We start from the raw sequence: 11,523 nt of genomic DNA on the forward strand, positions 1-11,523 counted from the left end.
AATCAATTTTGATTGTTGTTATAACTATCTTTTCGTATACTACATACCACAAACATATTTAAAATTCGTCATTCATCACAAACCACCTCTATTTTGCTTTTAGATTTTATGGATTATTGTATTATAATTGCTTAATTCCATATTTATAGTGTGAGTACTAATATATAGAAATCAAAAGTGAGTGATACTTGAAATGTCATCTCTTATCTCAAATGTGACACCAAAAGATTAAATGAATGAAATTGCAGTATAGATGCATTTGATGTGCTAATAATCCACATTTTTCGATTGATTGTTATATAATTTTGAATTTTAGCATTATTTAGATTCTACGGTTGTCCTTAGGATGTTGGAAAAGGGATTATAGTTCTACATAATAGTATGCTTAATTGAGTAGGTAGTATTAAGCTTTCTTTATTTCTTTGTAAGGTTATTTAAGTGAATACCAATACTGTTGGAGTTTTAGGTCTGTCTAAGCCTGCTCATGTCATTAGTAGACTAGCTAGCTAAGATTGGTGATCTATGGTGGCGATCCTAAGAAATTTTTAGTATTAATTCTTGCTTGAACTCTTATTTATTATAGTGGCACTAAGTGTTTTTATTGCTCACATCTTAGCTATATCTCTAACATCTATACTGATCCTAGATGTTACTCAATTTAATGCAATTATTATCAATAAAAAATATTTTTTATTTTGGCATTTTGTGATACTATTCAATGAACTTACCTTCATTTATTTAAGTTGCATGCATATGCATGATGCTCTCCAGTTGACACATACAAAAACTAAAGTAATAATCATCCTTATTAAACAATTTTGGTTTTTACTTGGCCTATAGTACATATTTTATGCTAATTAGCACTTTTCTCAGCTGGTTACATCCAATATTTTGCGCTTCTGAATTTGTCATCTTGGCCTATAACAGTTTATGCTTGCCCTATAGCACTTTTCTCAGATGGTTACATCAAAATTTGTCTTTGTTAGTGATCAATCTCAATTTAATGCATTATAAAAGTATATAATATAACATTCCTTAGATAATGCACAACATGGTTGTGTAGAAAATTATAAATCTCAAATTGAATATTTTAATTTATTATAATGCACTTAGTATTTTTTATTTCATAATTGGTTTTCAGGTATTATATATGTAGGAAAAAACATTAATAAGTTTTCTTATCAGATAATTATGATCATCTTCTCACATAATTATAACATTAATTTCTTGCTAATCATTTGAGCTAGTTGGCTGTGTTTTCTCTATATAAATTAAATAATTCATGGCTAGATTGTATAAATAAATAAATCAGTTTGAGCATGATAATAACTATATGGTATACCACATGTTTGATAAAAATTGCAAGTAAAACACATGTTAATCCATGAAACTCATTCTATGTCTCTGTTCATGTAATTTATATTTTGATCTTATAAGCATGTTGTTCTTTCAATATGAGATAATTGTGACATGACTTTTTGATTTTTTGGGTTCTCTACACAAAAGTTTTAAAATTTCTTTAGGACTCTTGCAGAAATTCAGAAAAGAAGACAAGCAACTTTAGGGAACTGAGGCATTTATTTTTTTCACTTTCAAGGTATTCATTATTGTAGAGAATATGCTCAAGATGGAACAAATTTTCATGGATTTTTTTTTTTTGATCAAGAAGAAAATGAATTTCATTGAACAAAGCAACCAATACAACTGAAGGGGCAATTCACCCAAACACCAACCAACCAATACTGTACAAACAAATAAAGGAACCAACTAAACACCCCACTTAATTACATTGAAGTTTTCCTATAAAATGCTGTTCCTGAAGAGAAATCTTCCTATTTTTAACTATGAAAAATATGTACTACACTATGTTAATAACATCCCTTGCTATACAGTTAGCTACCAAAGAATACCCATCAAAGATACACCTATTTTGGTTCCTCCAAATACAGTAAGTAACAGCAGCCACAATCATATTTATAATAGAAGAGACAATTCCAGGTCTATCACTAGCAATCCAAACAATCCAGCTATTGAATTCACTAGTCCAAGCTTTAAACCTCATCCAAGCAAAGATTAAAGTAAGAATCTTCTTTGAAAGGCAGCACTCAAAGAAGAGATGAGTGTGACTCTCATTGTGATCGCCACACACAGGACATAACAAGCAGTCCACCTTAATGTTAAACCTGAGCATGGTATCCCTAGTGAGAAGATGGGAATTAACCACCTGCCATAGAAGAAACTGGTGCTTAGGAATAGCAAGTTTACACCAAAGTGCTTGATGATATCCCACCGGCTATTGAATTAAGGAGCTGTTGTAGAGCTTCGAAGCCTTAAACCTTCCTGTTACCCCAGCAACAAGGACCTCTGGCGAACTGAATTTTCCCCTCATATGGCACAACTTCTTCCAATACCAACTGCAATCAGGTTTCAGATTGTAGTTCTAGAAATTAAAACCTTTCAAATAGATAGAATTGATCCATTTGACCCAAAGAATATCATGCTTCTCAGATATGGCCCATATATATTTAGCTAAAATAGCTCTATTCCAACTAGCACCATCTCTGAAATCGAGACCACCATAGGCCTTAGGGAGGCAAACCTTCTGCCAAGAAGCAATATAAATCTTGCTTCTATTTCCAGAAATTCCCCAAAGAAACCAACGGCAAAGTTTCTCTACTTCCTTAACAATACTTTGAGGTAACACAAAGATACTCATCCAGTAATTACGAAGCCCAAATAAAACTGAGTGAATAAGCTGCATTCGGCCAGCAAAAGAATGATGCCTACTAATCCAAGACTGAAGCCTCAATCTGATTTTTTGAAGAATAATGTCACAATCTTCATGTCTCCCCTTTGTTGGCCGCATAAGCACCCCAAGATACTTAAGCGGATAAGATCCTTCAGAGAGCTAAATCTCTTGAGTGATATTCCTTCTCTCAGCAGCATTAACTCCAAAGAAAATGTGAGACTTACTAGCATTAATAGAAAGCCCTGTAGCAGCGCTAAACTCCTCAAGAACCTCTTTGAAAACTCTAATAGCAGAAAGAGTTCCCTTGCAAAATAGAATCAAATCATCAGCAAAGCAAAGATTAAGAAGTATAAGACTTTTACACATGGGGTGAAATCTGAATGTAGACTTGTGAGCTGCTACTTGAAGGCTCCGAGTAAGATATTCCATGATAAGCACAAACAAAAGAGGAGACATAGGATCACCCTGACACCCCATTTCTCGCCCTTGAAACTGCCTTGAACTCTACCATTCATAAGCAAAGAGTAAGATGTGTTTTTCAAGCAAACCATAATCCATCCTATAAACTTCATAGGAAAGCAAAAAGCCTTTAAAAGATCCTCAAGAAACTGCCAATCAACTGTATCACAAGCATTGCTTAAGTCTATCTTAATAGCACATCTAGGCGAAGTAGAGGTCCTCCCACAATTCTCGATGAGATCTTGGAATATCATAATGTTATGAGCAATGGATCGACCCTGAATAAAGGCTCCTTGGTTCAGTTGAATGAGATCAGGAAGAACTAAGGCCATATGAGAACATAAATCTTAGCAATGCATTTGTATAATGTAGAACAGCTAGCTATAGGTCTATAGTCAACAACCCGAGAAGGATTACCAACTTTAGGGACCAAAGACAGAGTAGTTTCATGAAGCTCAGAAGGAAAATTCCCTATTGCAAAACATTGACTAACTGCTGTACAAACCTCAGCCCCAATATCTTGCCATAACGCCTTGAAAAAACCCGAACTAAAGCCATCAGGCCCCGGGACTTGGTGATGAGAATACTGAATAGAGCGTCTCGAATTTCCTTATGAGTGAAGGGTTTCAAAAGAATAAGTTGTTGATCAACCGAAAGCTTGGCACCCATCTCAATACAACGTAAATCAATCCAACCAGTGGCTGAACTCGGACTTCCCAAATAGCTTCTAAAATGCTCCACAAAGTGAGAGACTACATCATGAAAATAATCTATCAATCTGCCTTGTTCAGTGATATAGGTTGCAATACCATTTTCAGCTCTGCGCTTTTTCAAACAAGCATGAAAATATGATGTGTTCATATCTCCCTTCCTCAACCAAGTAATTTTACTTCTTTGAGCTAAGAAACTATGATACATATGCTCCTAAACAATAAAAGCTTCAGCAGCAGCCTTCACTACCTCTTGAAATCTGTAATCTCGAGGATGAGATTGAGCTTGAAGTTGAGCATCCTGGTAAGCCTCCTTAGCCTTCTGATAATTCTGACCTGTTAACCCTGATTTTGGGCAACTGACACGAAGTCAAAATACGCTTGACGTGGATGAATGCGTTGAAAAGAACGTAATGGCGAAAATAATAAGAACACGATATTTTATAGTGGTTCAGCCCCAGGATCTGGTAATAACCTACGTCCACTTAGATTGTTATTGATGTAGGATCCAAAGGAGTGATCAAAGAACTAGGGTTCAATGAGTTTCACTAACCTCTGAAGGACAATCCAATATGATTGATATGATAACTCTAATCTCAAGCGATTTAGAAGTCAGAAAAAGAAAAAGGGATCCAATCCGCTTCCCTGAGCCCTCTTCTTCTATTTATAAGCTCAGGGAAGATTTACATTGATTTGTTACAGATGTTATTTCCTAAATAATCGGATACCCAGGAAATCATGGGAGAGAATTTCGAATTCCATCATAATTGCCTAAGATTTCCTCCGCGTGTTACGTGCATACAACCAGACTGGTCGTATGATGAGACCAATCGCATAATGTCGAATGTCTTCCTGGTCGATAGTCGAACACAGGTCTTGCCAGGTGTCAGTCACGTGCAATTAATTCCTACCATGTCATTCGCTTCTGATTTTTGGGATTACATTTACCCCCCAAGTTTGATTAGTGCGACCAGTAATAAAGAAACTTAAGGGAACAAGCATTCGTCTTCCCACGTCTGTCAGAGTCCCCGTGCATTTTCGGAAACCGTGTCATAATTATGTCTAATCAAGCCTTTTTGGTTTCCAAAAAGGCAATCTGACGGCTTGTCCACTTCCCCACGTTTCGAAAGTGGGAAGTGATGATTACCGCCTTTTGGCTGTCCCTTCGATCTTTATAAGTAGGCCTTTCTTCTCTTTCAAGAAATTTTTACCCATCAACTTTGCTAAAATCTTCAAGAACTCGTACCAGTGTTCAGAGCTTCGAAAACTAGTCCGACGTCGTGCCGCAGGTCTTCCGACTCAAGTTTTCATCTTTCTTGGAATCCTCACTTTGCCCAGGTAAAAACTTTGTTCTTTAAGCTTTTTATTACGCCATGCATGCCATTTTCTTGCTCTGCAATTTCTGTGTTCTTGAATAGGGCTTTAAGGGTTTCTTGGTATAAGCCATCTATTGCTGGGTAAAAATGCGTTTTTATGCTTTGCGTAGATCAGGAATATAGTTTGATAGTGAGGGTCTCTGGTTTAGGATGTTAGGTTGACGAAAGATTCAACCTTTAAGCTAGGTGAAAAGACCAAAAAAAAATTTCCCGCCTTTCAGGAGTCGAAAAAGTCCTTCTCAGAAAACATTTTCCTTTCCTTTTTGTTTCTATCCATCTTTTAAACTACCCACGTTGAAGTTAGCGTAGGACTAGGATGCTGCTGGTTATTTAGGCACGAGCAACGTTATCCCAGCTTTTCCCACTACTTCGCGGATTGTGTCTTATCTCCTCCATTGTCTGTTTGTAGTTCATATGCAAGACCCTCGGGGGGGGGGGGGGGGAGAAAGACCTATCGAAGACGAACTCTTGGCCCAACTGCTCGAGGGTGAAGAAAATCCATCCACGCTGATTCTAGAAATTCCATTTTCACGTCCAAACCCAAATCCTCCACCAGCTCCTGCTCAGAAAATGGCCAGAACAAAAACCAAGGCCAGAAAAAGACGCAACCCTTATTCTCCAAGTCAGCCTCCTGCTGATGCTCCTTCGACCAGTGGTCGAGGTGAATTCCCTCCTGAAACCGAAGTCCAGAGGCGTGCCCGTCCTCGTCATGCTGACCAGTCGGCCGTCGAGTGGCATGTGGTACCCCCAAGTACTGTGACAATTCATATGATCAGAAACTATTTAAATAAGTACAATCTGACGGGGATAACACTAGTCAGACCTTCCATCGACCAGCGAGCCAACCTGCCAGGGGGGGCTTATAGCGCCTGGTCGAGATACCACATCGAGGCGGGTGCTACCCTGCCTCTTCATACATTTTTCCAAGGGGTGGTAAAATACTTTGGGGTAGCCCCATTTCAAGTTACCCCGAACGGGTATAGGATGCTGGCCGCGCTCTATATCCTTTATAAGCTCAAGAAATGGCCAGCCCCCTCTCATCACGAGGTCAATTATCTGTTCGACCTCAAGTCTAACCCCAACCAGGATGGTACGGGGTTCTTTCATTTCTGCCACCAGAAGACTGGACGCACTTTTCTGTCCGACACCACCCACATCTCCAACGTGGGGAAGTATCATCATGAGTACTTCCTTACGCCCGACATCGCCGCGGACAATCTGGCCTTCACCCGAGGAGGTAAGGAAAATAACGATCCTTAAAACAGTAGTTCCTGCGCTTTAAATCTTTCTTGTCATAGTACTGCACTGTTCCATTGTGTTCCAGGTCCATGGTTACGCCCGACCCCCACTCCAGGAATGGAGTCGAGGGCAGTACTCTTAGCCAGTACGCCAAATGCTGCTAAGAGTGTAAAAAACTTGATCAATGAGGCTAACCTTAGGTTGGCTGGCCTTAAGGGCTCTAAATCGGCGACCAGCGAACCCGCGGTGGGTGGTGCTCACGCTGATGTGGGAGCAGAGAAGGGACCCAAGCAGCAACCTCAGGCGCCTCCTCCTAGGAGGAGGCCAACTGGGGCTACAATCAGGGAACCTGATGTTCCCCACCGAGCAGCAGAACCTTCGGTCCCCAAGGGCAAGGGGAAACAAAAGGCTGCTGAGCCTACCGAACAGTCTGACGACTCGTCGGAAGTAAACGGTATATCATTCTCATTTTTGAATAATCTGCCAATCCCTTCTCATCTATTTGATGGGGACGGCAACTTTAGGAATGCCCCTTCTTTAAACTCAGATTTCTTCCAAGGAATAGGTAGTTCAGTAGATAATGTTACGACCAGTAGGTGTAGCTCGGGTATTTTACTTGTAATCCTTTAACTTTGATCTCTGCTCCTCGTGATCCTTTAATGTAATTGTTCGAATTGTTTTCCTTTGTGAAGGTGTGGACTCTGATGACTTCTTCGAGCACTACCAAACCGCTGTTGCTGCCTCTGTCCCAAAAGACAGCAAAAGGGCTCGAAGGGAAAGCAGTAAGACCCCTTCAAAGAAGGCTCGAACAGAGGAGACTCCCAGCGCCTGCCCTTCTAAGGAGAACACGACACCTCTGCCTCCCACCGAATAGCCATCGCCTGCGACTGCGAATCCACAGCCCTCTTCCAGGGCCGCTGGTAGAGAGACTCTGGACAACTCGTCTGAAGGCTCCCTGTCCAACCTCGTGGTTGGGCCTGCCAGGGAATGAATCTACAAGCTCTCCAAGCACAGGCGCAGCCAGGCTACCATTAATGAAACCGTCTCAATGCCGGCCGACCAGATCATCAACTGAGGGTTGAACGAAATAGTCAGCGTAAGTTAATTTCTGTTGTTTCATCCTTAATTCCGACTTCTATTCCTTACTTTTTTGTTTTTTGATTTCAGGGACTGCTGTCTCTAACTGCTGGCTGGCGCTGCACTGGGGCGCGGGTTTCTCGCAAGCAGAACTTTGACTCCAGGCTTGCACAGTCCATGCAAGCACTTGAGGATGGGAAGAAAAAGCTGCTCGAGGAGAACAAGGAGTTGTGTAAGCTGAACGAGCAGTTATGCGAGGACTAAGCCAACCTCACCCAAGAGCTTCAGGAAAGACAAGCGGCCTGGAATAAACCCATCGACGAGCAGCACAAATGGAAGGAGAACTGCATGCTCAACACCCAAGACTGTAAACAGCTCACACTCGATCTGACCGCCAGCAGGGATGAGGTACAGAAGCTTGAGGAACGGGTGCGCAAGCTCGAGGAGGACAGAGTTAAAACTCTGAAGAAGTACAAGGAAGCCATCTTCCTCTGCTTCTATGACTTCTGGAAGCACAATCGGGAGGCCGACATTAGCTATCTCACCAAGAGGTTGCAAAGGACGCTGATGGCGCAGTGTGCTGCTCGGCTGGAGGCAGAAGAGAAAGCCAAGGCCCAAACTCCTATTGCTGATGCTGTGGCTGATCAGAATGCTCCTAATCCAGAAGACCCTTCTGCCCCCCAGCAAAATTAATATTTATATTTTTTTCAGCTTTTATGGCCCACGGGTCTTTTTGTAAAGACAATCTTTTTTCTTTTATTGCTGCGAGGGCAGCTCTTTTGCTTATGCTTGAACAATTACATCCGAGCAGTACTGCTCGTGGTGTAAAGGTTTTTTCCTTTTAATTTCATACTTACATCCGAGCACTAATGCTCGCGGTGTAAACGTTTGCCTTTTTTATATTATAATGTTTCTTTTATTATAATACCTGTTCGAGTGACCGAACTTAGCATAGTACTTTGGTTTGCTTTTTTCAAAATATTTTTGAAAAATGCTCTAAGTACCGAAGCATGCTTTCACTTATTTTGTTCATGTATTTACGTACCTCATGGTGGTATGCTTTGCTATCGATGTACCTTAAATGCCCCCCAAGTGATCAAGGAGCTTTAGGTCCTTGGTCACTTGCCTTGACCACGACCTGTGCGAACATTACTGCTCGTTGCAAAATTAACACTTGTGATACAGAAAAACAACACACGTAATGAACAAATACTTGTAAAAATAAATTTACAAACGTTGGCAAGAATGACTGGCTGCGCACAGTCCCTTATAATCTCGTATTAAAAATGGACTAAACATGTCTTTACGAGTGATCCTAAAAAAGATCTTACATTTATAAGCGATTAGCCATACAACGTGGCTAAACCTTTTTGCAAAACTTGTAAAAAGTAGAATTTAATACAAGCCAGTCCTTTAAAAATGATTGTTTACTGATAATACTTGCGCAGGTGTTCTCCATTCCAATAGTGTGGAACGAGATCTCCGTTTAGGCATGCAAGTTTATAGGTGCCCGGGTGAAGGACTACTTCAATCTGGTACAGTCCTTCCCAATTGGGTCCGAGCACTCCAGTAGTGGGGTCGCGGGTATTCAAGAAAACTCGTCGTAGCACCAAGTCACCGACGTTGAATTTTCTTTCTTTTACTTTCGAGTTAAAGTACTGGGCAACCTTTTGCTGGTACGCAGCGACTCGGAGTTGGGCTTTTTCTCAGATTTCATCAATTGAGTCTAGGGACTCCATCATCAGTTGGCTGTTCTGGTCCTGGTCGTACGCTATGCGTCGATGTGAGGGGGGATCTAACTCGACAGGTAACATAGCCTCATATCCGTAAGCTAAGGAAAATGGGGTATGATATGTCGCTGTTCGGTGAGACGTTCTAAACGACCAGAGGACTTCAGGCAGCTGCTCTAGCCATGCTCCTTTGGCATCTTCAAGCCTCTTCTTCAGGGTGTCCTTAAGGGTTTTATTCACGGCCTCGACCTGCCCGTTTACTTGGGGATGCGCAACTGAAGAAAAGCTTTTAATAACTCCATGCCTTTCGCAGAAGTCGGTGAATAAGTCACTGTCAAATTGGGTTCCGTTGTCTGAAACTATCTTTCGGGGTAAACCATATCGGCAAACAATGTTCTTGATGACAAAGTCAAGAACTTTCTTGGTCGTTATGGTAGCGAGTGGTTCAGCTTTGACCCATTTGGTGAAGTAATCAACTGCCACGACTGCGTACTTTACTCCGCCTTTTCCCGTTGGCAGGGATCCAATCAAATCTATCCCCCATACCGCAAAAGGCCACAGACTCTGCATCTGTTTCAACTCGTTTGGAGCTGCTCGTGGAATTTTGGAGAACCTTTGACATTTATCGCATCTTCGTACAAATTCCATCGAATCCTTGTTCATAGTTGGCCAAAAGTAACCTTGCCTTAGAATCTTTTTTGCCAAACTCTGCCCCCCAGCGGGATCCCCGCAGAAGCCTTCATGCACCTCTTTCATTAGTTCCTTATCTTTTTCTGGTGTAACGCACCTGAGTAGTAACATGGAATATCCTCTTGGGTACATAACACCATCGACCAGTATGTACCTAGCGGCTTGCCTTTGCAGAGTTCTGGCCTTGTTTCTATCTGTTGGTAGTACACCTTTTGTCAGATACTCCAAGTAAGGTGCCATCCATGTATCTTCCATTCGGATTTCCATACTGGCTTCTATTGCTCGTATGCTTGGCTCGCTTAATCTTTCTACCGGCACAATGTTCAAAGTGTCAGCATCTTTCGCGCTCACGAGTTTAGCTAAGGCATCTGCATTCGAATTCTGATCCCGCGGTATTTTCTGGAGGGAATACTTTGTAAACTGGGCTAGTAGGTCTTTAGTTTTATTCAAGTAGGCCACCATTTTTAGGCCTCGCGCTTGATATTCCCCTAGAACTTGATTTACTACCAGCTGTGAATCACTGTAAAAATCAAGCGCCTTTATACCCATGTCTTCGGCCATTCTCAATCCAGCGAGGAGTGCTTCGTATTCGGCTTCATTATTTGACGCGGTGAAGCCGAATCTAATGGTGCAGTGAAATTGATGCCCTTCCGGCGTTATCAATATCACTCTTGCTCCTGCGTGGGATTCGTTGGACGACCCATCCGTGAATAACTTCCACGATGGAGCTTTCTCTTGAGGCTCAGGCGCACTAGGCTGTTCGCACTGCTCGCTGTCTGGGAGTTCGGTGAACTCTGCAATAAGATTAGCCAAGACTTGTCCGTTTACTGCTGCTCACGGTGAATATGTGATATCGAACTGCCCTAGTTCGACTGCCCATTTTAATAAGCGCCCAGCTGCCTCTGCTTTTTGGAGGACTTACCGAAGGGGCTGGTCGGTTAGCACTGTGATAGGATGGACTTGAAAGTAAGGACTTAGCTTCCTTGAGGCCAGGATTAAGCAATATGCTAACCTTTCAATGGGTGGATATCTCAATTCTGCCCCGATCAGCCTCTTGCTAACATAGTAGACCGCTTTTTGTACGCCTTCTTCCTCTCGTACTAGTACCGTGCTCGCAACAACTTCTGTGATCGCCAGGTAAATGATAAAAGTTTCTCCTTCGATCGGCTTAGATAAAACAGGAGGCTACGCCATATGCGCCTTGAAGGCCTGAAAAGCTTGCTCGCAGTCTCCTGTCCATTCAATCTTCTTATTGCCCCTAAGTAGATTGAAAAAAGGGACGCATTTGTCCGTTGACTTCGAAATAAATCTACTTAGGGCTGCGATTCTCCCAGTTAAACTTTGTACATCTTTGATCTTTTCTGGCGATTTCATGTCGATCAGGGCTTTTATTTTGTCGGGGTTGGCCTCGATTCCTATTGAATTTACAATGAACCCCAAAAACTTCCTTGATCAAACTCCGAAGGAACATTTGAGGGGATTTAACTTCATCT

The 11,523-nt window shown here is 41.7% G+C and overlaps 1 protein-coding gene across 1 annotated transcript; it reads right to left on the reverse strand.

Moving 5' to 3' along the window:
* Positions 1–2,908: 2,908 nt before the first annotated feature.
* On the reverse strand, positions 2,909–4,069 carry LOC133799706 (uncharacterized). The gene is made up of 4 exons (XM_062237708.1): positions 3,796–4,069; positions 3,626–3,679; positions 3,298–3,530; positions 2,909–3,253 (listed from the first exon to the last, which is right to left on the reverse strand). Exons 1-4 carry the CDS (start codon positions 4,067–4,069, stop codon positions 2,909–2,911), a joined length of 906 nt encoding a protein of 301 aa, XP_062093692.1.
* Positions 4,070–11,523: the final 7,454 nt, after the last annotated feature.

This window comes from Humulus lupulus, chromosome 9 (assembly GCF_963169125.1).
Source record: "Humulus lupulus chromosome 9, drHumLupu1.1, whole genome shotgun sequence".
NCBI classification, from domain to species: Eukaryota; Viridiplantae; Streptophyta; class Magnoliopsida; order Rosales; family Cannabaceae; genus Humulus; species Humulus lupulus.